General features: G+C 51.4%; 1 protein-coding gene across 1 annotated transcript in view; it reads right to left on the bottom strand.

Annotated features, from left to right (window-relative positions):
* TTC28 (tetratricopeptide repeat domain 28) overlaps positions 1 to 27075 on the bottom strand; it is a 703674-nt gene that overhangs the window by 11851 nt on the left and 664748 nt on the right. Inside the window, exons 14-19 of the mRNA XM_023741786.1 lie at positions 20665 to 20809; positions 7479 to 7658; positions 4762 to 5482; positions 1933 to 2057; positions 849 to 1080; positions 139 to 215 (exon numbers count right to left, since the gene is read on the bottom strand). Of these exons, the coding sequence (XP_023597554.1) occupies positions 139 to 215; positions 849 to 1080; positions 1933 to 2057; positions 4762 to 5482; positions 7479 to 7658; positions 20665 to 20809 (1480 nt within the window). The remainder of the gene's footprint in view (positions 1 to 138; positions 216 to 848; positions 1081 to 1932; positions 2058 to 4761; positions 5483 to 7478; positions 7659 to 20664; positions 20810 to 27075) is intronic.

Here is a 27075-nt window from a genome sequence, read left to right as displayed (position 1 = left end):
GCCCTTCCCTTCTTGTCACAAAGGCTGAAGAAAGAAATGATGCTGCATCACTGCAGGTTCCTATTTGGGGCCAAACCACTTCTGTCTTTATGGCTCTGCAGAGCCTCAGGCCAGACTCCGGCCCTGCTCAGCACTCACCCGGCTGATGAGCTGCTCGCCAGTCTCCGACGCAGTGATGACTTTGCAGAGCGCCTGAAGGGCAGGGTTGGGCAAACCTAAACCAGGAAAGGGGGTGGGCATTATCTGAGGGGCCTGTGGATCCCCAGTCCTGCCTTTCCAAGGGAAGAAGCCCAGAAACACTCAGCAGTGGTGGCATTCAAAAGCCTGGGATAGGCAGGCATGTACTTCCGGGCCTGACTTGGAAAAGGAGAGCACTGTCTCCAAGAAAGGAAGGTCAGAGGCATCAGGGCAAGTCCTGGCCCTGCTGTCCTCCTCTAGGGGCATGGTCACATTCCCAAGGTGCAGTCTCAGGTTGCATCAGCCCCTCTATGTCATGCACAAAGGGCAGCCCTAAGCACCTGCACCACCTTCACCCTGGGGCCAGTCGCACAGCTTTGTTGGCTCCCAGCTGCCGGTTACAGTATGAATCACAGCTACTGCTGACCCAGGGTTACCTTGCAGCATCCCAGGAAGAGGCACAGTGGACCCCGCTGTTGCTCTTGGGGCACAGGTCACGTGCCATTACAAATTGAAAGACACGGCCTCCCTCCTTCCTCGCTCTGAGGTCCCACATCTCGTTAATGCAGGGACCATGGCCACCAGCTGTGTTGCCGGTACTGTTCCCCAGCCCCTCAGTTGCTGCCAGCTCTGCCGGAGGCCTGCTGGTGCAAGGGCATGCCCCAGCTTACCCAGCAGGGACTGGATGGTGGTGCTGCACTGCTGGAGCCGGTCACCTGGGTCAGAGGTTGGGAAGAAGACGGCCGCCGGCAGGCCGCTGGCAGGGGGGTCCAGCCGGAAGCCCACGGCAGTGAGGAGAGCCTGCCAGCCAGGGATGCCAGCTACTTTGTTGTCCACACTCTGCTGGGACGTGTACATGGCATTGCGCTGCCCACTCTGGATGCGCTGCAGGGACTTCTCCACCTGGAAGGTGACAGGGTAAGCCCACCGCTCTGCCTAGGGGTGTGGCCTGGCTCTCCATGTGGCCAGTGCAGGGCTGACTACTGCTGCCCTCTGCAGACTGTGTGGCCAGGCCTGAGTGGCGTAACACCCCTCAGTGTGAACGGGGGACTGCGACACTGGGACAAGTTGCGTGCGAGGTTGCAGATGAAAAGCATACACAGAGCCAGCGAGAGCTGGCCCACGGTTGGAAAAGGTTCTGTCCCTTCCCTAACCCACCTGCTGCCCACTCCAGGCCCTCCTCCAAACGGATCGCTAGTGAGTTGTCTGAAAACAAAGCTCAGGGCCTGCCCCAAACCACAGAATGGCTCCCATAACTGCAGGATATACCCTCAGGCCTCAAACCCCTGAGTGCCCCTCAACTGCCCCACCTTCCAGCAGTGCCCACACCCACATCTGCTCATCCTGGCTCCCTCAGGTCCGGCCTGAGTGTGCTTGGGAGGTTTTCAGGTTACAGCCTTCTTAACTTGCTCACTGATTTCCTTCAGGCCTGAGAAAGCCTCCTCAGGCAGACCCTAAGCTGAAGAATTTGCATGACTGACCTACCATCAGAAATGCCCTGAGAGCTACCACCCTCTGACCAGGCACGAGGGGTCTGGGGCCTGCCTTGGCCCTCCCTGTGGGCATGACATCCGTGGGGCCTCCAGACCATGTTCTGGATACCCAGGACCCTGACACCCGTCTGCTCTCATCCCCTGTGCTATGCCAACCTGCCAGCCCCTCCCCTCCCCCTCCAAGCCTTTTCAGTCAACTTAGGGGGTCCATGCTCCCAGTGAAGCCCTAAGTAAGGGGCTCCCTGGGCCCCAGGCCCATTACCAGGTGCAGGAGTACTCGCAGGGCATCCCGCGCGCGCTCTGGGTGCTGCAGGATCTCCGTGAGGGCCTGGCCGATGAGGGACGAGGGACTGTTCAGCTTTACATCACTCCCAATGAGCAGGAAACCTGTAGAGAGCGCAGGGAGGGCCTCTCAGACTCTCCTCTCAGCCCCGCATCTCCGCCGCCAGTCTGGTAATGTCGCCCGCCCGCCAGAGCAGGGACGGCTGGCTGGTGAGCGCTGCTCAGCAGGTGGGACTGTGGAGCAGCTAACTCACTGGGTAGCCATCTGGTGCCCTTTGTCCCCTGCATTTAGGGCTCGATATTGTTCAGTTGTTCAGGTAACGCAGTGAGGGGGCTCCTGCGAGTGCCTCTGCCTTCCTTGCGCAGCCTGTGCACACAGCCACGTGACTCTGGACACCACCACCCCACCCCCGGCAAGGAATGACTCGGCTGGTTTTCCCTGAAATTCATCCTGTTTGTACCTAGGTCTCCTTGGAGGAACAAGCCCAGGGCTTCTCGCCCCGAGGGAGGAGTATGTGTGCGGGTGTTCACAGTGCTGGCTTGTCACCTCCTCGTGGCCTCTGGGGCAGGGAGGCGGGAAGGGGCCATCTGTCCAGTGCTGACAATAAGAAGATGGAGCCTGGCTGGTAAAGGTCACCTGTCCACACAGCACCCAGATCCTGGCCCCCTGTCCATGGGGCTCCTTCCCCAGCACTTGGTCCCTAGCTGGGCTGCTGGGAGGCACAGAGAAGCTTCCTCCAGCCTTGAGCAGCTTTAGACCAGCCTGCCTCTGAGGGGTGCAGGGAACTGGTTTTCTAAGTGGATGTTTTTTTAAGGGTAGCTAGTCATCATCGGAGCCCTGGTGGTGTAGTGGTTAAGAGCTCGGCTGCTAACCACAAGGTCGGCAGTTCAAATCCACCAGCTGCTCCTTGGAAACCCTATGGGACAGTTCTACTTTGACGTATAGGGTTGCTAGGAGCTGGTTTGGTTTAGTTTTGAGGCAGCCTCATTAAAAAATATTTTCCCTAGAACAAAGTTATGACTTTTATATTGCCTGTTAAGAAAATTAACAGGGCCCCTTTTCAAAACTTTCATGTCCGTAAGCGCACTGGGAAGACAGTAGGGTACGGGGGCCTTCAGCCGTGGATGGCCAAGCATGGGCCTCTTCCCACAAACCCTGCACTGTATTCTGTGGGGCCAGGCCACTCCGCCTGCCAGGAGCTTGTGTGAGCCTGCCATCATGTGAGGAGAGCAATGATGGAAACCACAAGGGTGTCCTCCGATCTCTGCATCCCCGGGAGCAGAAGCAGTTTAGTGCAGAGCTGGACCAGAAGCCCTGTGCCTGCCACCACCCTCTACCTTGCATGACAAGGGGGGTGGCCAGAAAGCAGGCAACACATGTGTGCTGTCAGCACCCACTGAAGGTTTCTCCTCAGCCACAGGAGAAAACAGGATAGATCCTGTTTGTTTTTTGAATAGACACACGAGTAAGAATACTACAGCTGTGTTGTCGATGAGTGAAGTAAACAATGCATTTCCATGTCTGAACAACAGGCTCATCCATTGCACAAGCAGACGGCAGGCAGGTGGCAGCACCACCTGGGCCTGGGCCGTACCACCAGGCTCCATTGCGGGGCTCCCCCACCTCCGGGAGACGACACCAGCAGTGTCAGGACATGCTGACTGGATTTATTTTTAAGAGGAAGAGCAAGTTAAAAGTCCAATTTTTTAAAATATACGTGGATGTATATATATCTTTTGCCATTAAAACAATAACACGTACATTTTTAGAAACAGCATTTTGGTGTTTTTCTGTCTCCCAAAGTTTCAGACACTTTAAGACACTCTGCTTTATGGGTTGGTGCTGTTGTTATGGCACTGGTGGGACTTTTGCTTTGCTCTAGGGTGCCCTGGGGAATTGCAGGGGTCAATTCTGAGAGAACATCACAGACTGAAGGATGAGACGACAGGATGGTGAGTGAGAGGCTGGGTTTGGACTCTGGGAATCCTGGGGAAGGGGGAGGTGTGAGTGCCGGGCTTGGCCTGTCAGGGAGGGCCTCCTTCATGGCAGTCTTCTCTGGGTGGCTGCTGTGGGCACGATGCACCCAGGGACCCTGGGGACTCAGGTGTAGCAGGGAGCTAAGACTCAGGCTTTCTGCACACAGCTGGTGCATTCCTCCCCTCTGCTGTGACCAGATGCCACAGTACCTGCTCCCTTCACTCCTAAACTCTTCCTGCCTCTGAAGCAGGCCCACTAAGACCACGTACTGTTGGTTTTCCAGAAGGTACAGGACTCATGCTTCATAAGACCTTCAATCTACTCCTTACAGATCCTCTCAAGTGTGAACAGGACAAGTAGCAGCACCCACCATCACCCTCTTGTTATCACTGAGGCCACTGAGCTTCAGAGTAGGTAAGGCACTTGTCCCAGGCCACACAGCCAGGACAGGGAGCTAGATCAGCCCAAGACTTCCGGTTACCAAATCTAGGGTCTTCTACCCCATCGCTCTTTTCTAGAGTTGGGACCGTAAGTGAGGGTGCCATAAAACAGATCCATCCAGTCCACACTAATGGAAGGATGAGATTTACATTCACACTTTGATGCTCCCTGGGGAAAAAGACTATCTTAAAACCCTAGTATTAAAAACTGATTTGGTGGAGCTGAGAGTCTTAGCAAACAAGGCTCTCTCCCTGAAGCGGCCCATGGCCTCCTTTTCCTGGTGCCCCTGGCCCTGCCTCCCCAACCCCTGCCTGCAGAGCGAAGTCTGAGGGCAGTGAGGACTGAGCCCTGAGCCCACAGACAGGTGCCTGCTGGCAACCGCCCTCCTACCTGCCCAGTTGGAGGGGTGTGCGAAGGGCTTGCTGCTCTGCACCACCTTCATGGCCTCCCCCAGGGCGGCGCTGGCCTTTAGGCCATTCAGCAAGGACGAGTAGAAGGCGTGGATGAACATCTTGGAAGCAGCCACTGGCACAGGCCACAGAGACACGAGGACACACTGTGCGCCAGCAGCTAAGAAGGCCCGCGTCAGTGCAATGACCCCGTCAGCCGTGACTTTGCTGTTAGACTCCTGAGAGGAGCCAAGGACCACCAGCTTCACGGGCAGCCGCAGGTCCAGGATGTCCGCGGCTGTGAGCAGCAGCTCCTGGAGGGGCGGGCAGTCTGAGATGCTCTCCACGTCACTGGCATCATCCTGCACCCGCAGGGACTCAGGGATCGTGTAGGGGTGGCCGAAGGAGCTCTTGCTGCTGGCAGGGTTGCCGTCCACATTGGGCGTGAGGACCAAGGCTGACAGCTTCCAGGAGATGTGGGTGGCAAAGTGGACACACTCAGCCTGTGTCAGGGCGCTCATGACCCTCTCCTTGGTGGCCACACTGCCCACCAGGGGCTGGCAGCCCAGCAGCTCTGACACCATGTAGGCTTCCTCCTCGGCCGACGGCATGGGCCCCCACAGCCACCTGTCCATCACTGCCGCTGGGAGCTTGGGGTTGCCGATGACGGCTGCCATGGACGTGGAGCTGGAATACACGGGTGGGCTCTTCCTTAGATGAGGCTGAGGTCAGGGGGAGACACAAGCACAGACTGTCAGACAGGACGCCCCACCTCCGCTGCAGTGCTTCTCGGGAGCATGGGGCGGCCAGCTCTCTGGCTTTCCCTGGTCTCCCAATAACCTCATTCGTAACCCAGGTGTATGATTTACTGAGACTCAATCTGCTGTGACAAGCTCTTGAAAAGAATCAGGATCGGATGGTAGGAGGATACGTCCCGTTTGTCAAGCATTTGGGGACAGTGGGGAAAGGAGGCGCAATGTGACAGCGTGCGGAGGAGCAAGAAGCTGTGGTGCCTGGGACAGCCCACCCCTGAAAAGGGAAAAATCTGCTTCTGGTGAGTCAGGGGCTTTGAGGGATGGCTTTGTTTAAATTGTGGAAAAAGCAAGGCAATCTCGGTGAGCCCAGGGCCAAATTACATCCTTTAGAAGCTCTATACCCTAAAAGATCATAGTACCCTTACACTTTCTGTACTTCCAAATAAAAACACCACTGGAATACAAAGTCAGCCTAAAGACGTCCAGCAAAGTTCTGATTTTTCCCCATGATGGCTTTTGATGCTTTTGGGGAAACATCAAGTATCGAATTATTTTGAGGTAACTTTTGGCGCCTCTGTGTGGTGGTGCCTTAAACGCTGGGTAAGAGACTTGCCACGCGCCTGCCAGGAGACAGGCTCCTCCAACTCCCTGGGTACGGTGGAAACGGTTTATTGTTGTCATCAAAATAAAAGCTTTCTTACCACTGGCAATATCTGATACCCGGAGTGTCCCTGCTGATGGCGCGGTGAGAGGCTGCTGTGCAGAGGGTGCGGCCAGCTCACTTTGCGCCTGGGAGTCACAGAGTCAGCCACGGAAACATGAGAATCTTGGAGGAAAGAATTTCTTTCACTTTGAACTGACTCTGTCTCATGAGAACAGTGATTCAGTCACAAAAACAGTCACAACTAAGATGCCCAAAAATCTGAGAGGCAGAAACCAACTCCATTCGAACCAGACCAATGACCAGTGTAGACCAAGAAAGAGGTCAAGGCAGGAGGCCACCCATGCACAGGGCAAGGTGCCGCAGGTCCCAACCCAGCCGAACCCTTTCTACAGGCTGTGAGGGGGCCCATTGGGGTGGAGGGACTCTGAGAACACGGGCAGCAGCCTGAAGACAGAAAAACCCAGGTCTTCGTGTAAAGATAGTTCTGCAGCCGAGGCAAGTGGCAATGCTGCAAGTGGAGTGCTAGGTGGTGGGGAGCCTTGTTTGGGGGCCATGAGGGGTCAGGAAGAACTAGGGCCTCGGGGTCTCTGAGAGAGTTTGGGGTAGGGAAAGAGGAGTCAGGTTTGGCTCAAAAGTCTCTCCATAGGTGGTCAGGGCCGCAGGTGGTTGTGGGGTGAAGTCGCAACTCTATGGATGGTGCACTGTTGCTGTCTTGAGTTACACAGACCTTTCCACACTGAGTTTTCATGCTGAGTGAGACCTGAGTCCCTGCCTGTCTTCTCAAAGCCACCTCATTTGCTTTCAGTTCTTTCACTGGCCTTTTGAGACTTTCTGACTGGGCACTAGTCTTACCTGTTTGCTGTCCCCCGCCTGTGGCCCCTCAGCTATGTAGCACACATGGCCCAGATGGGGTCAGCCTGAGGGATGATGGTGAACATGGCATCTGTGGTCCCCAAGTGCCTCACAGAAGGTAGTGAGGAACATCACCAAATAGTGCTCTGCAGCCGGCCCCCAGAGATACTCTCCCAGCCTGACACCTGACTGAGTGCATCAGAGCAGCTCACCACCCTGATGTCACAGCCAAGAAACTTCACGGGGAGAAATAACAGAAATCATGGCTGCCACGGGTCATGAGGGCCATCCCCCTGCCTCCACTCTGAAGTCACCCTACCCAGCTGCAAACTATAAGACATTTATGAAGAGCTCACATCCTACCCTTGAGTAGCACAGCCCCATCTGGCTGAGTGTGCCGTGCCTCAGGACCCCGCGAAGAAGCCCCCACACCTGTGTGGGTGTTACCTTGGCCTGTGGGCTGAGGGAGCGGATGGAAGGCACGGCGATGAGGGCGAAGCGCTCATACAGGTACTCGTTGGAGGAGCTTCCCTTCAGGAGGGCGAAGGGTATGAGGTAGAGCTCCCCCTCCAGGACCAGGACCAGTTGCCGGTGCCGACCTACGGGGCCGCTGGAGTGCATCAGGCCCTGCAGGGAAGCACAAGAGCTCACACAGGGGTCTCAAGAACACACTAGGAAGTCTGCAGGCCGCCAGGCTGGCTGGGAGACCGAGGTCCCAGGGCACGAAGGGTGATATCCCAGACACAAGTGCAGGCCCAAGTAAATCCAGCTGGTCTCTATGGGAGCGGGATTAATGTGATGGACAATGCCCCAGAAAAATGTCTGCAAGTCACGTGTACCCCAGAGGAAGGTCAGGGATGCTGCGTCAGCACGAAGAACCTAAGCACAGTGTAGGAATGACTCCTTAAAACAGGCAGCAAGTACCTGACCAGAGCAGGATACAGAGGCTGGAAAATCAGAAGGAGGACAGAAAGTTCTGGAAACTAGGATGACATCTCCTGGAGAAGGGTTTCCAGAAGGGGGAGGGGCTGGGCCCAGGACCTTTTGTGAACTTCAGGGCCTCTGGTCCTCCTCTATGGGGAATGGCCCCTGGGCCCTGGTGGCTCTGGAGGTGCTGTCCCCACTGGCTTCCTCCCAGGATGTCAGGGGACCTAACATGCGGATATGACACCTGTCACTCCTGCAAGGCCACGTGCAAAGACATGAGGCCCACAGCAGACAGACAGACAGAGACCCACTCATTCTTGGTCTCTATACACGCATTTCTTTCAAAAGAACCACCAGTGGAGACTGAGGCCCTAGAATCTTGACGAAATAAATACACAAGAATTGTGAAAACTGGACTAACACAGGCTGAAGCGTGAACACAGAGATGATATGGAAGCCGCTGGCACTGGAGGAGCTGCAGCAGGGGAGTCACTGCCCAGGGCCTGCAGGAGGGCAGCTCGGAGGGACGTCACAGCGGCTCCCCTGCCTCACCCGTCTGCCGGTCCGGCTGACAAGTGCAGTCCCGCCGCGCTGTTCTGCTCCAGGGAGCAAACGTGCACGTCCGCTCGCTCGCTCGCTCGCTCGTCTGACCCACTGCTCTGGGCCCGGGGCTGCGGGTGGGAGGCCCTCCGCTAACCCACAGTGACACTGCCTGGCGGGGCGTTCCATCTGTGCAAACCCCCTGTGTGGTTATGTATGTATGTATTTTAATTTTAGCTTCATCTAAAGCAAACAGAAGTAAAAACTATTAGGCCAGTTTGCTTCTGGTTTCCCTTAAAAGCTATTTTCCAGGAAGGGGGTTAGGGTACAATCCAGGAAGGAGAGACTTGGGGTGGTGTCACAGGGAGCCCAGTGCTGTCCTTGGGTAACTTTTGGGTCAGCACAGGGAGGTGGGTGAGCCGAGTGCCCTCAGCCCTGCCCCTCACTGGCCACGGGCACCTGGCTATGGCTTCACCCTGCGGGCCGTACCTGAGGCCCCTGCCTGGCCTCACAGGTGGAGGGCAGCTCTGAGACGGCCACTGTGGGAGCAGCTGCCACGCTGCCTTGAGTGTCCCAAGGGAACCTGGGAGCTGGGCTGGAGTGGCAGGGCTGATGTCCCCCGACCTTGGCTATGACAGTGACAATCTGCTCACTGCTAGGAGAGAGCCAGGCTGCCAGAGATGTGGGCAGTGAGCTGCCAACAACTACATGGGGGTTCAGACCCCTGCCATGTGCAAAACTGGACATAGGCTCAGCCGACCCAGGGTCACCTGGCGCTGCTGGGATGAGATGCTAGAGTCCCTGCCAGTTGTCACTCCACAGGCACTGACTTCACAGGACACAAGTCCTCAGTCACGGCAGCGTGTAGCAGTATGAAGAGAGGTGTTCGCCAAGGAGTGCTGGGTCAGGGAAGAGGCTGGAATCAACTCAGAGTCTTTGTAGGAATCTGTAACTCCCCACAAAACCTTCTGATCTGAGGTGCAGACCTAAAGACTGGCGCTCGCGTGTCTTGGAAGCAGCTTGTGTGTCTCCTCTGCCATGGTTTCTGATCACGCCATGAGGGCTGATCATCTAACGTGGCTGCCTTCCTGTTGCAAGTTGTTCTTCCAAGCCCTGCCCCCAGCTTCTCCCACTAGCCGCGTAATAGCATCTATCATGCGCCTCTGCTGAGGAGCCAAACAAGTTTAGGACGCAGTCCCTGCTTCCAAGCATACGATGTACTTGGAAAAATACAGCATGCACAAGAAAATATTACTAAGTATTAAATATAACAGTACCACATAAGTGTAGTGTCAACCCCAACCTGTGTGACAGCCTTCTCTGGACAGGAAGCTGGCACATGTGGGGATGGGCAGAGGAAGCCCATCCTGTGGGCCCGAGGCAAGGCTGGAGGCGGCACGGAGCCAGGCAGTGGAGGGTCCTGGAAGTCAAGCAAGAAAGCATGGTTCTCATGGGCTGCGAGGCTCTGCCCTGCTCAGGCTGAGGAACCCCCGAGGAAGGCATTTGAAGGCAGACGTCTTCCCCTTCTGGGATAGCACCCAGTGGCGGGCACAGAGCCTGGCCCACGCAGACCACTCTGGGTGAGGACCCTGAAGGCAGCCCCTGTCAGGGGCATGAAAGCAGGTGGTGCCGTAGCAGCGGCCCTCTGAAGCACCGGGCAGACGGCGCTGGACGGTAGACTGACAGCTCCAGTTAAAAGGCAGAAGGAAAAACTGACTGAACGTGTGCGGAGAGGCCCTGGACAGTCTTCTGATTCAGCCTCCAGGATATATGAGCCTTGCCCTTGTAATGAAAGAGATTAGCTCTAACCCAATGTGAACTTGAAAATGGAAAATAAAGTGATGTCTCTATCCAAATTACCCATCATCTGTGAGATGAAAAAGGAGAGACAATCCAAGGACGCGCTGCTCTGTGCCTCGGTGTGTCAGTCCAGCGAAGGTACTTACTCCTGCTTACGTGCTGGGTTTAAAGATAAAAGGGTTAGGCATCAGCCCTGTGCTGGCAACTGAGAGCCCAACACATTCCAGCAAAGACTCAGACTGTTTGACCCCTAAAGTTCCCAGACATGGGATCTTTTGAAGAACAAGACAAGGAGGCCAGGAACATGGAAACCTGCTTATTCCCAGGGCTGCTTCCTCTTGCTCTCACTGAGGAGCTGTGAACCCGGCCATCACGGCATCATTCCAGGCACAAATTCCAGGCTTGAGAGCTTACTGTGAGCCAGGCCCAGTAATCTAAAAGGAGAAGGCTGAATGCCCCAGCAGGGAGGCTATCATGTCCATGCTGTAGGCTGGGCTATGGCTGGTGTGAGAGCCTCTGGGTGGAGGGGGCGGGCGGTGGGCACAGAGACGGCTGCACATGGAGCGGGTCTCTGAGTGTTACCTCAGCCCCAGACTCAGCCTTCAGTACCCTTCCTGCGATCATGGACAGACTCCTGTGAGCAGTGCTCCTGGGCATGGGCACAGTGTGGAACTTTCTCTGTGGAGGGCACTGGAGAGGCCCGGTCATTGGGGTGTGTGAGAATGGCCAGTGGTCTGCCCCGGAGATGGTCCCTCTGTGACCCTGCAGTCTGGGCCTGGAGATAATCCTTCTGTAGCCCTCTCTACAACAGAACCAGAGCTCCTGTGCAACTTGTGTGCTGAGGTCCCAGGCCCCCACCAGCACCCTGTTTCCCACGACCATCCTTGCCACCAGTAGCTCTCTGGATGGTGGCCTATTGCTTTCCCAGCAACTCTAGACCTGCTCCAGGCTGGCCAAACTCGAGAGCATCTCTGCTACTGTGGGCTGGACCACACCCTCCAATGTTTCCTCTTTCTTGGGTGTGTTCCCTGAGCCTTAGAGTAGCACAGAGTTTTCTTCTTACAGTTACTCTTTCATCATAGTTAACGATCCTTTCTATTGAACATTCCCTGGTTTCTATCTCCTGACTGGACCTAGACTCTCTAGTCTGAGCTGGGCTTGGAAGGATGGACAATTTGTCCAGTGGATGAAGGAAGGAGGGTGCGGCTTAGGCCGAGGCATGGAAGTCGGGGTCAGCCTGGTGTATCGAGGGCTCTCAGGGATCTGGAACTGCTAGACCGTGAGGCATGTGGTGAGGAGGCTGGGGCAGGGGGTTCTGAGCACAGCCACAAGACACTCAGCTCCCTGCCCCTCAGTTCCCAAACCCAGGAGACAACAGGAATGCTCTTCGCCTCCCAGGCTGTGAAGACTAAGCGGTGCAGCACACATGGAGCTGAGCACACGCCTGGCACCTAGTGGGCACTCACTAAACATTGGTCAAGTGTGAATTCCAACTGTCTTCAGGTGCTTGGAATAAGTGAACACAGCCCCTATTGTTTATACCATTCTTTTCTCCTGGGCCTCAATGATTTTTCCAGTATAACTCATTCCCTTTCCTGACAGTGTCAAATATTCATGTGGCTAAAACATGGAAACACTCTCTGGAGCATTCCGCTCCAAGTTGTAACCCAGGGAATAAGAGAGACAATGTTACCACCATCCTCGCATCCCCATTTTCATATCACCATTACTCGCAGCTGTTTACTAAGCATCCCCTCCACCTGACATGTGAAAGATGCCACTGACGTGGAATGCTATGTGCCATGTGTCCTGAGTTTTGGCTTCATCTGCATCGCCAACATTCAAAGGACTGGCCTGCAGCCCCACACCCATTCCCACTGCACCAAGGATGTGCTGTTCTCACCGGAGGACACGGGGGCTTGCAGGGTTCCGCTGCATTCACAGGCTGTGGAATGAAAGTGCCTCATCTCCTGGGTCTGAGAGACTTCAGCCTGACTGGATTTGGGATGAAACTGCAAAGGACTGCTGGGAATCGGGATACTCCAGGGCCATGTACTGGGCTTGGGATTGTTCCTGACTCATATTTTTGACTGAGTGAATTGATCAAACAGAACCTTCTAAGGTGGAGGAAACTTTTCTGTGATGCTTGTGAGAAATCTTGTTGTCACAGATGATACATACAGTTTTAACAAGTATTACACTGTTATTCTTGTTAGCTACCATTGAGTCAGCTACAACTCACGACGACTCCATGTACAACAGAAACAAAGGTTGCCTGGCCCTGCGCCATCTTCATGATCATTGGTGTGCTCAAGTCCATTGTTGCGACCGCTATGTATTTTGAGTGCCTTCCAAACTAGGGGGCTCATCTTCCAGCACAATATTGGACAATGTTCTGTTGTGATCCGTAAGGTCTTCCTTGACTGATTTTTGGAAGTTGATCACCAGTCCTTTCTTCCTAGTCCATCTTAGCCGGAAGCTCTGCTGAAATCTGTCCCCCGTGGGTGACCCTGCTGGTGTTTGAAATGCTGGTGGCATGCATGCATGGCTTCCAGCATCACAGCAACATGCAAGCCACCACAATATGACAAACTGACAGATGAGGGGTGGAAGTAATCACGCCTAGTGGACATAACCCTCAAATGAGGACTAAAATCTACCAAGACTGTAGATACTATTTTCTAACCAGAAGGGGAAAAGTAAAAATGCAGTCTGAGTGTATTCTCTGGCCAGCCAAATAGCACATCACGTGGTTGGAGGGGCCTGTCTTGACACTCAGTGTCCAACCTCAGCCAAGGCTGCCAAGAAGACAGCTGATGGGGCTACAGGAGCCTGTGGTGGGGCCCTGGTAGAAATGAAGTGACAGACCATCTGTGGCAGGAGTGCCTCGGCTGGCCCAGGACATGTCGGTTGAGGCTGGGATGGCTGCTTGTGGAATATCAGCTAGAACAGAGCCAGGACCCCGATAAACTCACCTAACAGCAGTGACTCAGGTGAGGACGCCACTCAGCTCTTGGGAAATGGTGGACTATTTCGTGCGCTCATACCATGAGTTTCAGTGGTACAGATTGCTTGTAAGTAATTGTCCCCATTTTTCCTCCTCCTAAGCCATTATGGAGCCCTGGTGGCACGGTGGTTAAGAGCTACGGCTGCTAACCAAAAGGTCAGCAGTTTGAATCCACCAGCCGCTCCTTGGAAACCCTATGGGGCAGTTCTGCTCTGTCCTGTAGGGTTGCTAAGAGTTGGAATAGACTCGACGGCAACAGGTTTGGTTTTACAGAATTGGTTATGCACATGCTCGTTGTCCTTGGGTAATGTTTGTCCTCATTCAAATATTGCTACAGATATCTCGATCAGAAATCAATTAGACAGCCTGGCAGTAGTGCTGCCAGCCCAAGCATGCCAGTCTCAAGGGCCTCCTCCTCCACTCCACACTCTGGAATCTAGGTCTGACTGTTCCTAGGGACAGATATTCCCTGCTTATCTCCAAACACTGCAGTCTATTCGGAAGACAGGTACCGGATGGCCAGTCTCATTTCATGTTGTACCTGGTCTAGCATAAGCTGGTTTACCATGCTACTTGATTTTGCAAGGGGCATTTTAAACACCAAGGGAGCCCATTTGTCCCAGAGCAGGAATTACAGCCCTGACCAGCCACAAGCCGAGCTATCCTCGTAGCAGACCCCTGGCTGAGCTTTAGAAGCAGTTTCAGGTGAAGTCCCCAAGCTCCAGTGTTTAGGAAGCCAGCTCACCAATATAATTGACATGAACATCAAGTTTTCTGTACGTTTCTGGGTCTTAACTTGGTAACTCAGCAGCTTCGTTCATCAGGAGCACAGGTGACGAGGAATACTTTTCTTTCTGAGCAGTCATTCACTCTTGCCAGCTGTTCTTACAAACTTGGTTTTTAAAACTGTAAGTATAGGGAACAGGGAATTTAAATAAATGGAAATAAAGACAAGTACTACAGAGTCGCTATAATTAGGACAAGTCTAAATGCCAAGGATCCTGCAAAGTTCCCAAATCTGGACCTCTGAAGAGGGAGTTGACCAAACCCTAAGGAATTTCCTACTTTAAATTTGGTTCCTTGATTATAGCAATTCCTGGCTTCTGATGAAGCCCCCATCTGCACACTAAGGGGGCATGCTGGGGTCTGAGTGACTGAGCGGCTTCCCCTCCAGCAGGCCCTGCTGCGCCTCGTCCTGTGATCACTGGACGGGGAGCAGGAATTGGGAGCCAGCACCCTGCTGTGGCCGGAGGCACTCACCCCAAGGACACCACCGCGGGAGAGTGGCTCTGTGCATTCCGACTGTGGGACCAGACTGGTCCAGGGCCCATCCATGCACAACAAGCTGAAGGTCCAGGCTCAGAGGCACGGTGGCCATCCTTCACTCTGTTTCATGAACAGCGAATGCCAGGGACACACAGCGTAGCAGACCCTTTCACATACAACACTTGCCACTTGTGTCGGGTGACATTTCTCCTGTGGGTATCAGACAGGATTTGATTTAATGTTTGATGATAGCTCATGTGCAGATGGAACGGGGCTCTTCTCAAAGATGACTGGACACCCTTGTTGCATCCTGACAGCAAAGGACAGCGGCTATGAGGGAAGAGCCGGGCCATGCCCCCCGAAGCCAAATTAAATCAAACGGGGGCGCAAGGCCTACGGTAAAATATTCTGCAGTTCCACTTTCCATACTGTCTGACCTACTCCCTTAGTAAGAGGGCTGCAGCTACCCAGAGGCAGTTGTTCAAATAATTAAAAGCCCCAGTGGACGAGGTTAATCATTTTAGTCTTGAAGTGTCAGTGACTCATAATCATGGGCTTTGGTCTGGATCTGGATTTTCATGGAAATGTGGAGAAGGCTCTGGCTGTGGCAGCGACAGCGGCTCCGGGAGCTGGTTGACGGTGTCGTGTCACCCTCTAGTGGCCCCCGGGACAGGGTGCGTGCTGGCCGTGAGGAGAGGGAGAAAAGCCCAGGCTCTCTTTCCACCTAGCGCCTGTCTCACTCTGCAGCTCTGTGAAGAGGAAGGACTGGATCCAGCTGAGATGCAGGGGCCACCCAGGAGACCCTCCACAACTCCCAGTGGCCCACCCACCTCAGCACAGCCTGTGCACGATCAGGACACTGCAACGCCGTCCCCCACTTATCCGCTGAGCGCCCTGGCACGCGTCAGGGCTCCATAAACACCGGTTGAATGAGTGGATGAAACTGGAGTTAGGGGGCTACTAATCAGATTCCAACTTTTCAATTAAGTGTTTTTACTGAAACACAACGGATCAAGTTAGCTAGCTAAGGTAGACCTGCTCCTCTGAGCATTTAAAAGGTCTCTCTGTTTGTCTCACTTGAGGCAACCACGCTCCTTCACTGTGTTCAAACACCTGAGTCACAAAGACAGTATTTTTAACTATCAGGAGCTAAGGCTGTGCTTTTGAATGGAATGCCTCACTTCTAGAAAGGGCCAGGCCGTAGGTTTCTGCCACATTTGTTCAGACAACATCGCTCCTGGACGGCAAATGTGGAGGGACTTTTAGGAAGTCATCACCCACATCTGGTGGCACGGCTTCTCCCGTTCTTTAGTTAACTTTATAAAGATGTTATCTTGGTCATTGTTCTAACTTGTTTAAGGCTGGAGTCCATAGACCTTCCCCCTTCCTAGCTCCCTGAAGGAATATCAGAATGTCCAGACACGAGCCAGCACTGATCCATTGGCATATGTTTATTCTTTAAGTCACAGAAGAAAGTCCTCAGGGGGAAAAACTGTGTCAACAACAGTACAGACTTGATAAAACCACAGAACCCCCTTCAAGGAGGACTGGCGATGCTGTAATCAGCTTCGGTCTGGGTGGGAAGCAGGGCCGCCCCTCTTTGGCCCAGCTTCCTGTTCTTGCTCTTTGACCAAGGGGATCTCTGCCCCAGGCACAGAGCCCCACCTGCAGCCACCCATCAGCCTGTCTCCAGGTGGAGGCATGGATAGCTGCGACACCCTCAGATGTGGGCCCTACCCCAGGCATGTCAATTGGCCTCTTGATCTTATCCCACAATAACCCAGTAATTTGGCAACGTAATGCTTGGCAGGGGACAGCTCATTCAGTGAAAACTTCTCAAGAGCAGGCCCAGCATCTTCCTTCTGCTTCATATCCTCTTGGAAACCTCCAGCTTCTACACAGAGAATGGCCAAAAAGACCTATGGCTGGAGTTCTTGCTGTGTCTCCACTTTCTGTGCCCAACTAGATCAGAAAAGCAAATGCAGGTCCATAAACTCTGCTGAGTGCCACCACGTACCAGGTTGGTGCCAGCTGCAGACACACAGAGAAGAGGGGCAGTGCTTGCCTTCAGGGGGTGTGGTGGCAGCAAGGTGGAGAAGGAGAGCATGCAAAGTGCCGAGTCCTGAACCCCACTCAGCACCAGGTGCTGTGGATGCCGGCTGGATAGGGAGAAGAGGGCAAGGAAGGCTTCAGAGGAGGTGACACTGGAACATCAAGAGACGGGAGGGACCTGCCAGCTCAAAATGGTCCGAGCCTCTGAGTGTATGCAGGGGTGACTGGGAGTAGAGGCTGATGGTCACAGGGAGCCCTCTGTTCCACCCCCCAATCCAACTGACAGCTAATCTCCGTTTTTGCCTTCTGCTCTCCTCCTTCATCCCCTCTCCACCAGCCAGTGTGACATTAATGGAGCAAGTAATGGGCAGGGGGCCCTGAATGCAAACCAGTAAGTGTGCAATAGCATTATATCTAAAAAAGACAATGTACATACCTTAAATTAAAAATACTTTAATGCTAAAAAATGCTAACCATCATCCTCTCAATCCCTGCCGCTGCTTTATCAACTAAGTTTATGTAATATTCTAAATCCTCTGTTGTCATTTCAACAAAGTTCACGGCATCTTCACCGGGAGTAAATTCCATCTCAAGAAACTGCTTTCTTTGCTCATCCATAAGAAGCAACTCCTCATCTGTTAAAGTTTTATCATGAGGTTGTAGCAATTCAGTCACATCTTCAGGCTCCACTTCTAATTCTAGTTCTCTTGCTATTTCCACCACATCTGCAGTTACATCCTCCACCGAAGTCTTGAATTCCTTAAAGTCATCCATGTTGAGGTTGGAATCAACATCTTCCAAACTCCTGTTAATGTTGATATTTCAACCTCCTCCCAGGAATCATGAATGTTCTTAATGGCATCTAGAATGGTGAATCCTTTCCAGAAGGTTTTCAATTTACTTTGCCCAGATCCATCAGAGGAATCACTATCTATGGCAGCTATAGCCTTACAAAATGTATTTCTTAAATAATAAGATTTGAAAGTCAAAATTACTCCTCGATCCATGGGCTACAGGACGGATAGTGTATTAGCAGGCATGAAAACAACATTAATCTCCTTGTACATCTCCATCAGACTCCTGGGTGACCGGGTGCATTGTCAATGAGCAGTAATATTTTGAAAGGAATCTTTTCAAAGATAGTCTCAAAGTACATCTCAACAGTGGGCTTAAAATATTCAGTAAACCATGTGGTAAACAAATGTGCTGTCATTCAGGCTTTGTTGTTCCATTTATAGAGCACAGGCAGAGTAGATTTAGCGTAATTCTTAAGGGCCCTAGGATTTCCAGGATGGTAAATTAGCATTGGCTTCTACATAAAGTCACCAGCTGCATCAGTCCCTAACAAGAGTCGGCCTGTCGTTTGAAGCTTTGAAGCCAGGTATTGACCTCTCTCCTCTAGCTACGAAAGTCCTAGATAGCAAGCATCATCTTCCAATATGAGGCTATTTTGTCCCTACTGAAAATCTGTTGTTTAATGTAGCCACCTTCATCAGTTATCTTAGATAATTATCTGGGTAACTTGCTGCAGCTTCTACATGAGCACTTACTGCTTCACCTTGCACTTTTATGTTATGGAAATGGCTTCTTTCCTTAAACCTCATGAAGCAACCTGTGCTAGCTTCAAACTTTTCTTCTGCAGTTTCCTCACCTCTCTCAGCCTGCATAGAACTGAAGAGAGTTAGGGCCTTGCTCTGGATTAGGCTTTGGTTTAAGGCAATGTTGTGGGTGGTTTGATTTTCTATCAAAAACTTTCTCCATATCAGCAATAAGGCTGTTTTGGCTTCTTATCATTTGTGTGTTCACTGGAGTACCACTTTTTTTTTTCTTTTTTTTTTTATTGTACTTTAGATGAAGGTATACAGAACAAATAGTTTCTCATTAAACAGTTAGTACACATATTGTTTTATGACAATGGTTAACAACCCCATGACATGTCAACACTCTCCCTTCTCAAACTTGGCTTCCCTATTACCAGCTTTCCTGTCCCCTCCTGCCTTCTAGTCCTTGTCTCTGGACTGTTGTGCCCCATTAGTCTTGTTTTGTTTTATGGGGCTGTCTAATCTTTGGCTGAAGGGTGAACCTCAGGAGTGACTTCGTTACTGAGCTAAAAAGGTGTCCGGGGGCCATACTCTCGGAGTTTCTCCAGTCTCTATCAGGCCAGTAAGTCTGGTCTTTTTTTGTCAGTTAGAATTTTGTTATACGTTTTTCTCCAGCTCTGTCCAGGACCCTCTGTTGTGATCCCAGTCAGAGCAGTCAGTGGTAGTAGCCGGGCACCATCTAGTTGTACTGGACTCAGTCTGGTGGAGGCTGTGGTAGTTGTGGTCCACTAGTCCTTTGGACTGATCTTTTCCTTGTATCCTGTCCTCTTCATTCTCCCTTGCTCCCGAAGGGATGAGACCAGCGGAGTATCTTAGATGGCTGCTCATACGTTTTTAAGACCCCAGAAGCTTGGAGTAGCACTTTTAATTTCCTTCAGGAACTTTTCCTTTGCATTTACAACTTGGCTAACTGTTCGGTGTAAGAGGCCTAGTTTTCGGGCCATCTCAGCTTTCAACATGCCTTCCTCACTAAGCTTAAATCATTTCTAGTTTTTGATTTAAAGTGAGAGACAAGTGAGTGTTCCTTTCACTTGAACACTTAGAGGCCATTGTAGGGTTATTAATTGGCCTAACTTTAATATTGTCCTGTCCCAGGAAATAGGGAGGCCCGAGGAGAGGGAGAGAGATGGGGGAATGGCTGGTTGGTGGAGCAGCAGAACACATACATTTATCAATTAAGTTTACCATCTTATAGGGCGCAATTTGTGGTGCCCCAAAACAATTAAAATAGTAACATCAAAGATCATAGATCACCATAACAGATAAAACAGCAATGAAAAGTCTGAAATATTGTGACAATTACCAAAATGTGACACAGACACGAAGTGAGCACATGCTGTTGGAAAAATGGCGCTGATAAGATTTGCTTGACACAGGGTTGCCACAAACCTTCAATTTGTAAAAAACACAGTCTCTTCCAAGCGCAATAAAGTGGAGCACAATAAAATGAGGTATGCCTGTACCTGGAGACAACTGAGAAAGCGGGAAGACGGAGAGGGCAAGCGGTCTGCTCCCCATGGGCCTCCAAAGCATAGCCCCCGGCTGTGGCCCTGGGCTTCCTACAGCCCGTGTGCAGTGGCCTGGACAGTCTCCAAACTCAGATTCACAGAGATCCTGAGCCCCTTGCATTGCCCTCCCCATCAGAGTGTGGTGTCTGTGTTGAACAGTGGTAAGTCAAGACCAGGGCAGGTGAAATGCCGTGGAAACCTAAAAGCCATAACTTCCAACCTTCTTGGGAAATCTCAAATGCAAGAGTGTCTTAACATTGTACTCTGTGTGATGAAGTCTGCAATTCTGACAATGTCAGAAGTCAAGGAAAAGAGAGAGCTGAAGCCTGATTTTCTGAAACTCGGCCACTGTTCAAGCCCTGGCTTGAGATGGCTAAGGCAAGATTCTAGGAGAAGGGACAGGCAGGGGGGCAGCATTGCAGCAGGTCTAAGTGCAGAGTCTGAGGACTCCTGGGAATGGTAGAGCCATGGTCACATCCCCCGTGGAATCGCCAGGGGGTATGGGAGTTGGCAGGGCAGCCACAACCACCAACATCGTTGCTCCACTGACAATGGCTTCGATGTACACAGCCCTGACCTCCCGAGCCTCCCAGTGAGCTGCTGTGCAGGCTGGGAAGGAGCATCATCTCATTCATACCTGAGGTGCCTGCAGCCAAGTTTACCCGGCTAGTCAGGAGCAGAGTTAGAACCTGAACCAGATCGGCCAACTTGAAGCTCAAAGCCTCACCTACTAATCACAGCCAACCAAGAACCCGAGTCTGCTTTAGCTTTCACACGCACACCAGAGCTGGACACAGAAGGCGCGTGTTCTGGAAAACCTCTGGTTGTCTCAGCAGCCCATGTGTTTATCTGAGGGGGACACAACATGGGCACCGGCCAGGAACTGATGTATTCCGACACCAAGATGCCCTACACCACAGGGAGGCACTTACCCCTTCCATGGGTGCGATGAGCAGGTCATACAGAGCACGGAGTGGGGGCTTGGCGAAGGAAGTCTGCCTCCTGGGAAGGGAGGAGGTCCCGTCCTTGATGGGCGACATGGTGTTACTGAACAAACTCGTCATGCTCTGGCAGCTCCTGGGGAGAGAGGGACCTCGCGATTAATCAGGGCACGATGGATGGGCAGGCGTGGCGCTCGTGGTCACTCACCAGCAGTGCGCCCCATCAGTGCCCCACCCGACCTTCCCGCCCAGCTCTGTCCTCTTTGCTTCCCTTCCAGGTAATTTTCACACTACAGTGAGCACTGACAGAAACCGCAGAGTAAACCAGCTGCACACAACAGCTTACATTTCTATGGAGTTTTTCTACATAATCAAACGTCCCAAAGTGCTGCTCAAAGGATTTAATTACATCCTTGTGTGGAGTGACTGTGCGCAGGAAACGTGAGGACCATTAGGAATCAGCTGCGGCCACCAAGCTGAAGAGAAGACAGTGCCTAGCGCCAATTCATCTATGATGTGGGGCACCACAGACAAAACAAGGAGTGCGTTGGCCCCAACCTTGGGCTCAGGTCTGCCACTGGGCACCCACCTGAGCCCCTGTACAGGTCAAGGCTCTGCAGCAAGGTACTGATGGCCCCCAGCCCCCAGGACTAGGTGGGGACACTGTGAGAGGGAGTGCTGGGGGCTGCTGGCTGGACAGTACCTGCAGAGTGGGCAGTTCCAGTGTGGCTGGGTTCTTGTTTTTAATTCATGTCCCATATCTCCAAGCAGAGTTTTATTGGTACAGATGGCATTTTCAACCCCAAAGACCACAGGTTTCACACTCCCGACACAGGATGAGAACATTCATTCATTCATTCACTTGTTCATTGATCTTCAGAGGACAAAGCACAAAGGTAAGTGGAGAAGAGGCAGTAGGCGGGGACAAACCAGTTTCCAGTGCAGGGGCGAGGCTGCCCCTCTGCACTCGCCTGCCGCCTGGCTTCAGCATAGCCTTCTTGTGACGTTCTTTGCATGACTATTGATTTAGACACTGCACATCGTTTCGGAGTTTCTGCCACGCGTCCTAGGATCCTTAAGGGTAGAGCCCATGTCTTATACCAGACACACTGCAGAGGTGGCAGGCAGCCTCTGAGTCTTGACTAAGAAAAAACGGGAGGTCTGCTTCCTCTCCTGGGTCAGCCCAGGATACGTGACCATCAAGAGAAATTACTTGAAAGATCCATGTGTATTTTCTGGGTATGGTATCTCCTCCCTGGCCCTCCCTGACCCGTGTTCTCGGAGCCTCCCACATAACCCAAATCCCAGGTGGCGTGAACCTGAGCCCTGAGCGGCGCTCTGCCCGGCCCTGCCAGACAAGAGCAGCAGGAGGGGAGGCCCAAAAGCTGCTCACTCAGGAAACAGTAATCACCAGCGACGGGCCGCGTCATGTCTTTGCCACACAGAGGCCCTGGGGTGACACTCAGAGGCTCACTTAATTCCAGAGAATGCGCTGCAAAGAGCAGTTCTCCCCTGAAGCAGAGATTGCTCTGCAGAGGAGCCGTCTGGCATGACATGCAGTGTCTGTCATGCCACTGTTTGTGACAGGAGCAGCTGTGTGCCCCGCAGACAGGAACTGTGGCCTCCCAGACAGCTGCGGTCCAGACAGCACAGTGACCGGTGGGGGCATCGCACACAAGACAGGTCTACCTGACAGGGTGTCAAGGTCCCCTTGAGACCCTTTGGAGGTGGGCACCTGGGGGTGTCCCCAGACAACACTGCAGCTGCAGGTGCCCACAGTGACTGGTGGGGGCGCACCACAAACCCCAAGGTTCTTTGAGCTGAGCTGGAAAAAGAAACCCCGGCTCGAGGGTACTCCCCACAGTGCCCCTTCCTGCTTCTGTGATACAGGGAGACCTGCAGAACCCAAGCTGCACAAGGAAGATGCAGGGAGCTCCTCCCAGCAGGCCCAAAGCACAGCCCCTTGTCCACACACAAGAGCTGAGCACCCTAAGGAGCAGGGCCCCGAGGCACAGGAGTCAGGAGAGCCCTGGAGGTCCAGGCGGGCACCCCTGCTAGCAGTGTAAGCTGCTAAAACATGGTTTCTGGAAGCAGCGTACCAGGAAGGGAAGGGCTGGAGTCCTCAGTCTGACATCAGCCACCAATTCAAAAGAGGTGATGATTGTGGGGTGGAGGCAGGAGGGCCCCAGGAGTGAAATCCTGATTTGGGCAAGACACTCCCCTCTGGGCCTCACTTCTAGAAGTGTATAATGGTGCCCACATGCAGGGAGTGTAAGGATTTGAGAGTACATGAAGCATTAGGAGTATTAGCTAGTGACGTGGGGCAGGAGGGCAGGAGAGGAGCCTAGATCCATCTTAGAGCCCAAGTGCTGAAGGCCGTGGTACCTTTGTATTGAATGCCATGAGGTACCCCAGGCATCCAAAGGGCCCACAGTGCTAACCCATTCTGCACACATGGTGCCCACACTGCCAGGCAGGGCAAGCCCACAGAAGGCCCGCCAGGGGTCCCTGCACCAGGTCACAAGAAAGGGAACAGCTCCTACAGAGGTTGAGGGGTACCGTGGCACGAGGCAGGGACTCTAGTTGGTGGTCAGGCTTTTGGGAGAGTGCCATTTGAGCTGGGCTCCGAGGGATGATTTGGAGTCATCTTCCCTGGTGGGCAGGGTGGGGAGGGCCATTCCAAGCAGAGGGCACAGCATGAGGAACACTCCAAACAATGCAGGGGTGCTGGGGGTCAGTGTCAGGGAACCTGTGGACAGAGGCCCGGGATCCCGGCTGGAGAATTAAGTGGGCCGGGAGGACCCAGAGGCTGTGTGCATCAGGTGCTAACTCAGGTGCTCTGCTGTAGGGAGAAGACAAAGGCTGAGGGCCTCTTTAGACAACCAGACTTGCCTGGAACAGGGAGCCCCTCTCCCTCGGCTGCTAATTCCTTCAGAGGAGATGGCCAGAGGGAGGCCACCTGCAGTCTGCACCCTCCCTGACACCTCCCGCCATCCCAGGACTGGGCTCTGCAGAGCTGCTTCAATCAGACCCTGTGACACCATCCACTGCCCCTGTTGTTGTCAGGTGCCGTCTAGTCGGTTCTGACTCATAGTGACCCCATGTACAACAGAACGAAACTCTGCTCAGTCCTGCGCCATCCTCACATTCATTGTTATGCTTGAGCCCATTGTTGCAGCCACTGTGTCAGTTCATCTCATTGAGGGTCTTTGTCTTTTTCGATGCCCTTCTACTTTACCAAGAATGATGTCCTTCTCCAGAGGCTGGTCCCTCCTGATAACATGTCCAAAGTGTGTGAAACAAGGTCTCACTATTCTTGCTTCTAATGCACATTCTGGCTGTATTTCTTCTAAGACAGATTAGTTCGTTCTTTTGGCAGTCTACGGTATATTAAATATTCTTCACCAACACCATGATTCAAAAGCATCAATTCTTCTTCGGTCTTCCTTATTCATTGTCCAACTTTCACATGTGTATTAGGTGATTGAAAACATCATGGCTTGAGTCAGGCTCATCTTAGTCCTTAAAGTGACATCTTTAACACTTTAAAGAGGTCTTTTGCAGCAGATTTGCCCAATGCAATACGTTGTCTGATTCCTTGACTGTTGCTTTCATGGGCGTTGGTTGTGGATCCAAGTAAAATGAAATCCTTGACAACTTCAATCTTTTTTCCGTTTATCACGATGTTGCTTATTGGTCCAGTTGTGAGGATTTTTGTTTTCTTTATGTTGAAGTGTAATCCATATTGAAGGCTGTGGTCTTTGATCTTCATCAGTAAGTGCTTCAAGTCCTCTTCACTTTCAGCAAGCAAGGTTGTATCATTTGCATATTGAAGATTGTTGATGAGTCTTCCTCCAATCTGATGCCCTGTTCTTCTTCATATAATCCAGCTTCTCAGATTATTTGCTCAGTATACAGATTGAATAAGTATGGTGAAAGGATACAACCCTGACCCACACCTTTCTTGACTTTAAACTATGCAGTATCATCCCCTTGTTCTGTTCAAACAACTGCCTCTTGGTCTATGTACAGATTCCTCATGAGCATAATGAAGTGTTCTGGAATTCCCATTTTTCTCAATGTTATCCATAATTTGTTATGACTCACACAGTCGAATGCATTGCATAGTCAATAAAACACAGGTAAACATCTTTCTGGTATTTTCTGCTTTCAGCCATGATCTATCTGACATCAGCAATGATATCCCTTGTTCCACATCCCCTTCTGAATCCAGCTTGAATTTCTGGCAGTTCTCTGTCAATGTACTGCTGCAACTGTTTTTGAATTATTTTCAGCAAAATTTAGTTGCATGTGGTATTAATGATAATGTTTGATACTTTCCACATTCTGTTGGGTTGCCTTTCTTTGGAATGGGTACGTAGATGGATCTCTTCCGGTTGGTTGGCCAGGTAGCTGTCTTCTCAATTTCTTGGCAAAGACACGTGAGCACCTCCAGCGCTGCCATCAGTTTGTTGAAACATCTCAATTGATATTCCGTCAATTCCTGAAGCCTTGTTTTTCGACAGTGCCTTTAGTGCAGCTTGGACCTCTTCCTTCAGTACCATTGGTTCTTGACCATATGCTATCTCCTGAAATGGTTGAATGTTGACCAATTCTTTTTGGTACAGTGACTTTGTGTATTCCTTTCATCTTCTTTTGGTGCTTCCTGCGTTGTTTAATATTTTCTCCATAAAATCCTTCAATATTGCAACTGGAGGCTTCAATTTTTTCTTTAGTTCTTTCAGCTTGAGAAATGCCGAGTGTGTTCTTCGCTTTTGGTTTTCTATCTCCAGGTCTTTGCACATTTCATTATAATACTTTACTTTGTCTTCTTGAGTGCCCTTTGAAATCTTCTGTTCAGCCCTTTTACTTCATCATTTCTTTTTTTTGCTTAAGCTACTCTACGTTCAAGAGCAAGTTTCAGAGTCTCTTCTGACATCCATTTTGGTCTTTCTTTCCTGTCTTTTAATGATCTCTTGCTTTCTTCATGTATGATGTCATTGATATCATTCCACAACTATTCTGGTCTTTGGTTATTAGTTTTCAATGCATCAAATTTATTCTTGAGATGGTTCTCTAAATTCAGGTGGAACATACTCAAGGTCGTATTTTGGCTCTTGTGAACTTGTTCTAATTTTCTTCAACTTCAACTTGAACTTGCATGTGAGCAATTGATGGTCTTTTCCACAGTCGGCCCCTGGCCTTGTTCTGACTGATGATACTGAGCTTTTCCATCATCTCTTTCCACAGATGTAGTCGACTGGATTCCTGTGTATTCCATCTGGTGAGGTCCACATGTATAGTCGCCATTTATATTGTTGAAAAAAGGTATTTGCAATGAAGAAGTTGTTGGGCTTGCAAAATTCTATCATGCGATCTCCAGCACCATTTCTATCACCAAGGCCATATTTTCCAACTACCAATCCATCTTTGTTTCCAACTTTCATATTCCAATAGCCACTAATTATCAGTGCATCTTGACTGCATGTTTGATCAATTTCAGATGGTAGAGGTTGGTAAAAATCTTCAATTTTTTCATCTTTGGCCTTAATTTTCATCTTTGGCATAAATTTGAATAATAGTTGAATTAACTGGTCTTCCTTGTAGGTGTATGGATATCATCCTATCACTGGCAGCACTGTACTTCAGGATAGATCTTGAAATGCTCTTTTTGACGATTAAAGTGATGCCATTCTTCTTCAATTTGTCATTCCCAGCATAGTAGACATATGATTGTCTGATTCAGAATGGCCAATGCCGGTCCATCTCAGCTCACTGATGCCTAGGATATTGATGTTCATGTGTTCCATTTCATTTTTGACAACTTCCAATTTTCCTAGATTCATACTTCTTACATTCCACATTTTGAGTATTAATGGATGTTTACAGCTGTTTCTTCTCATTTTAAGTCATGCCCCATCAGTGGATGAAGGTCCTGAAAGCCTGACTCCATCCATGTCATTAGGGTGGACTCTACTTTGAGGAGGCAGCTCTTCCAAACCAGTAGTATTTTGAGTGTCTTCCAACCTGAGGGGCTCATCTCCTGGCACTAAAGCAGACGATGTTCCAGTGCTATTCATAATGTTTTCACTGGCTAATTTTTTCAGAAGTAGACTGCCAGGTTCTTCTTTCTAATATGTCTTAGCCTGGAAACTTTGCTGAAACCTGTTTACCAAGGGTGACCCTGCTGGTATTTGAAATATCAGTGGCAAAGCTTCCAGTATCACAGCAACATGCAAGCCACCACAGTACGACAAACTGACAGACATGTGGTGGCTCCCCCTGGCCAGCCTCAGTTGAGGAGCATCAGATGTCTTGGCCAGGCTGGTAAATGTTCAGCCATTCAAGGAACCTGTTTATTCTGTGGAGGTGTCCTGGGAGGTCCTCTCTGGTCTCTGGACT

The sequence above is a fragment of the Trichechus manatus genome, unplaced genomic scaffold (assembly GCF_000243295.1).
Source record: "Trichechus manatus latirostris isolate Lorelei unplaced genomic scaffold, TriManLat1.0 scaffold00190, whole genome shotgun sequence".
NCBI lineage: Eukaryota > Metazoa > Chordata > Mammalia > Sirenia > Trichechidae > Trichechus > Trichechus manatus.
The sequence above is the reverse complement of the archived record's forward strand: the minus strand, read 5'-3'. Positions and strand labels throughout refer to the sequence as shown.